At 45.9% G+C, this 4431-nt stretch overlaps 1 protein-coding gene across 1 annotated transcript in view; it reads left to right on the top strand.

Moving 5' to 3' along the window:
• Positions 1-2696, top strand: part of LOC122129940 (NADP-dependent malic enzyme, mitochondrial-like) — a 5402-nt gene extending 2706 nt beyond the window's left edge. The window contains exon 2 of the mRNA XM_042704680.1: positions 2527-2696. Within this exon, the coding sequence (XP_042560614.1) occupies positions 2527-2686 (160 nt within the window). The 3' untranslated portion in view covers positions 2687-2696. The remainder of the gene's footprint in view (positions 1-2526) is intronic.
• Positions 2697-4431: the final 1735 nt, after the last annotated feature.

Here is a 4431-nt window from a genome sequence, read left to right as displayed (position 1 = left end):
GCTTTAACACAGCTCTCTATGGGCTGACATTTTACCTCATTATCTGAAATTGGATACTGGAACCTAGAGTGTGGTTCAGTGGGCCACTTAGGCTGGGTCCACACTAAGTTGGGTAAAAACGTTCTCCGTCCACACTATTGTTTTTGTACCGTTTTCCAAATGTTCTACGTCCAAACGCTTAAACGCTATAGAAGTGTGTGTTGTTGTTGGTGTCTGGGACACAAATATTCGTCACTGTCATGGCAGCCATACATCATAGTTTCTTAAACTCTCTAATTTTCCCTGTCCACATTACAACGCAAACCCGGCGTTTTTCAAAGGTATGCACGACAGACAGGATTTTCGATTAAAAAAAAGCGCTGTTTTCGAAGTTGGAAAAAAGCTTTTATTGAGGACGGAAGGGCTAAATGGAGAAATAAATGATGTTTTTTCAAATTTCCCCAGGTTAGTGTGGACAAGACTTAGAAACACACTGTGTGCCTCAGAGGACTGCTATTCACAGCTCATACGTTCTAACAGTGTTTCACCGTCCTGCTTTTGGGGAACCCCTTTAGTGGGTGTTTTCCTGCTCTCCCTGGTCCAAAACACCTGGTAGAAGCCCTCATGCAGGTTTTCTCCACTGCGCTGTTAGAATGTCCTTCATCTGTTAAATGTCCTGTGCTTGGCTAATCAAGACCAACATTAATTAAACCCTTAGGAGTGTGACTAAGAAAAGTTCCATGTGTCCAAAACAGCACAGTATATGCTAGCCCAGAACCTAATTCAATAATAAATGTTTGAACATGCCTTATTGGCAATACTTCATTGGACCATGACGTTAACGAGGGTTATGAGGACAGTCATCTGGCTTTGCCCACTCCCATGCTTTTGGAGTGTTTGAATCCCCGGTCTGTGGTCTCTTTAGATTGCTAGTCTGTGTTTTAAAATCCAGGAAAACACAGGCCTTCGTAGGCCTGCAATGTCCAACTTTATTTGGATGGCCTCCAGTAAACAATGCAGGAGTCATATGCTAACAAGCCATATTGAATGCAGAAATAAAACAGCATCTGTTAATGATCCAGCATTTGTTGGTGTAATAGTGAATATCTCGTGATGCTTACTGCCCCATCTAAAGGTTCTGAACTTAGAAGGGGAGGCGTACACACCAGCAGTGTCTGTATGTAGGTTCGATGGTGGTGTGATAGGAACATAGCTCTCAGGTTTGCTTTGTGTGGCTTTGGGAGGCTTTGTGAGGCCTTTTGAGTGACTGCCTGGGAGGTGGCTTTTTTATTTGGAAAGATATTGTAAACACCTTCTATCAAATCATCTCTATGGCAGGAGCAGGGTGTGTGTGTGTGTGTGTGTGGAGGGGAGGGAGGGGGGGGGGGGGGGGGCATGTTTTTCATTATCTAAACAAGTGGGACATTATGCTCCAGCTCGCATGGAAAGTTTTCACTGTCATGAATGGAAAGGTGACGTGGCTCTTGTTAATTCGGGTCGTATGTAAACTCTCATGCCCTTGACTGTTCGGCTGCAACAAGGCGCTTGTGTCTAAGATCTCTGAAGGCTTTTCTTTTTGTGTATGTATGTGTGTGTGGGTGTGTGTGGGTGTGTGTGCGTGTATCTGTGCGTGTGCCTGCTGTATATTTTTCCAAGCATTTGAAACATAAACACCAGAAACCCTACCCAGCAATTAACATACAACATGGAGCCGTCAGCATGCGTTCAGCAGCGACAAAGAGGCCTTGGGATCCTCTGTCTCCTTGTCATTGACCGGAGCTGCATCTATCTCTGAGCGGCCTGTTGGTGGCCGTGGGGCCTGTGAGTCCAACAGTCTGTGTTTACATGCCTGCTTCGTCTAGGCGGATAAGACGGACAGGCGGCGAACTCTGGAATGTCTCCCATGTGGCTCAGCTGGTCTCACAGATGACTCACGGAGCACCCAGCCCTCTGTGCTTGTCTTTCCGCTCGCTGTCTCTCAGCCACTGCTCTCACACCGCTTTTTAAGCAGGCAGAGGGCTTATTATGTCAAATAACAAGCTGTCAAAGCAGACACCATCAGCTGTATCTGTTCTGCAGATACATCACATCAACTAAATGGTCAGATTGTAGTGCTGTTCTGTGATACCTGTACTTATACCTGTTGTAGATCTATTTATTATGTCATTCAACTGTCATTCAACACATGATATGCTTATGAAAGTGATGTTGCACACAATGTCTAACCTCACGCATGGTCCTCCCCTCCCCCTTCTCTCTCTTTTTGTCTGTCTCCATCTCCCTTTGTGTCTCTTTCTCCCTCTCACCTTGTCTCCTTTGCTCCCTTCCTCTCCCATCCGCTGTCCCTTTCTCTCTCTTTGCCCATCTTCCCCCTTTTCTCTCTCCTGCTCTCCTTCGGTGTTCCTTTCACAATCTCTTTTACCATCCCTCCTATTGCCCTCCTCTTTTACTCTCCCTTCATCTGCTTTTCTTTTCACCTTTCATGTTCTCTTTCTCCTCACCCCTCCACCTCTCTCTCTTTTGTCTCTCTGCTGTCCATCTCCTCAGGTATGTGTTTCTGATGGGGCTCCAGGACCGCAATGAGAAGCTCTTCTACAGGGTGCTGGCGTCAGACATTGAGAGGTTCATGCCCATCGTCTACACCCCCACTGTGGGCCTGGCCTGCCAGATGTATGGCCTCACCTTTAGGAGACCAAGGTCAGATTGAAAGACACATTCTCTTCTCTTCTCTTCTGTTCTTCTGTTCTTCTCTCTTCTCGTCTCTTCTCTTAGCCTCTTTCTTTCCTTCATTACCACACACACACACACACACACACACACACACACACACACACACACAGACAGACAGACAGACAGACAGTTCAGACTTTGTGATTCTCTGTTTGGTCTGGCCTTGACTTGTATCTCCAGGTTATTTAGCGCATGTGTCATCACCTAATTCAGTCATAAGGTAATAAAAACTAACTCCTAGGGAATGTAAAATCACGTGTGTGTGTTGGAAGCACTGTATGCGATAACCCTGTGCCAAGCCTGATTGAGGGGGAGTGGACCATCTGTCAGATGAGGATTATAGCAGTTCGGGTGCCAGTGTAAACATTACCTGATCTCAGGGAACATGCCTGAAGCAAGGAAGACATATGAAGCAAACTGGACCTGCTTTGGTGTTGGTCTGTGCTCAGAACCAAACAGTTGATGTTTACCACAGGTGCTGGCCCAGAGGAGACCCTAAATCTCACCAAGGCCAGCGTGTGTTTTAATTTAAGGTGACAGGGATTTAACTGGTGTGTCCTCCCTTTGGCTGTGCATTCTGTATAGATGCCCACTCTGTCTCCTCTGCTCTCCTCTTCTCTGATCCTCCTCTCCCTGGATGGCTTCACATCTGATAAGCTCTTCTTCCCTGACACATACACACTCCATCTGGTTCACTTTCCTGCCTTCTTCATTGAGCTCTAATGTTGCTCCTCACTCCCCTTTTCTCTTCCACACACTTCTCTCTCTCTCTCTCTCTCTCTCTCTCTCTCTCTCTCCCCCTTTTTTCCGTCAACTGATGGCTTTTTTTCACGAGTGTCATGGATTACTGCAGACCTGCCAAAGTGTGTCAGGTGAAAAACTGAGGATGTTTTTAGTGATGTATAAATACTGGATTTGCTCCTGGTGTCTGAGTAGTTTTACTGAAAAAAAATGATCGGCTACACACACAGACACACAGATTTATACATCTCCCTCTTGTCCTCATTACGGAGAAGTATGTGGAAAATATGTCCAGTACGCTCTTTTACCTATGATATTACTCTCTAGGAGTAACATTATATCCATGCCGCTATCCCAGAATGCAGTGAAGGAGGACATGCTGCCAGCAGCTCTGGTCAGTGATTGGTAGAGAGGTGTTCAGTGTGGCCCCAAGCACACACATTAACTACAGATCACACCACTATGGCAAGGGTCATAGGAGTGACTTAAGGCGTTTTGCTTAAGTTCAACTTATGTTTTTCTTTTCCAGTATTTAATTTTTTTCTTTCTCAGTGACTTTTCTTTCCATATGTAACCTGCTCATGTGTGAATTTCACCATTAGTGATGGGTCTGTTTAATATCTCATGGTGTGTGTGTGTGTGTGTGTGTGTGTGTGTGTGTGTGTGTGTGTGTGTGTGTGTGTGTGTGTGTGTGTGTGTGAGAGCTCAAGCTTGCATGTATCCTTGTGCTTCTGTAGGACCACCGGCGTTGAGTTGAAGTCTTAGATTAGCAGGCTAATCGCTGCCCTCCAGGTATAAAGGCCACACTGTTGGAGGACTACTAGCCTCACCCTGCCTGAGCCAACCGCCTGTAATCTACCCCACAGAGTCTAAACACCCCCATTATTTACTCTTCCTGAGAGGTCGGAGGTCACGCTCCATTAAGTTCCATTAAGTGCTAAAACTGAGGCGCTTCACTAATCTTTAAGTGGGATAAAAAAC

Source organism: Clupea harengus, unplaced genomic scaffold (assembly GCF_900700415.2).
Source record: "Clupea harengus unplaced genomic scaffold, Ch_v2.0.2, whole genome shotgun sequence".
Lineage (NCBI taxonomy): Eukaryota > Metazoa > Chordata > Actinopteri > Clupeiformes > Clupeidae > Clupea > Clupea harengus.
The sequence above is the reverse complement of the archived record's forward strand: the minus strand, read 5'-3'. Positions and strand labels throughout refer to the sequence as shown.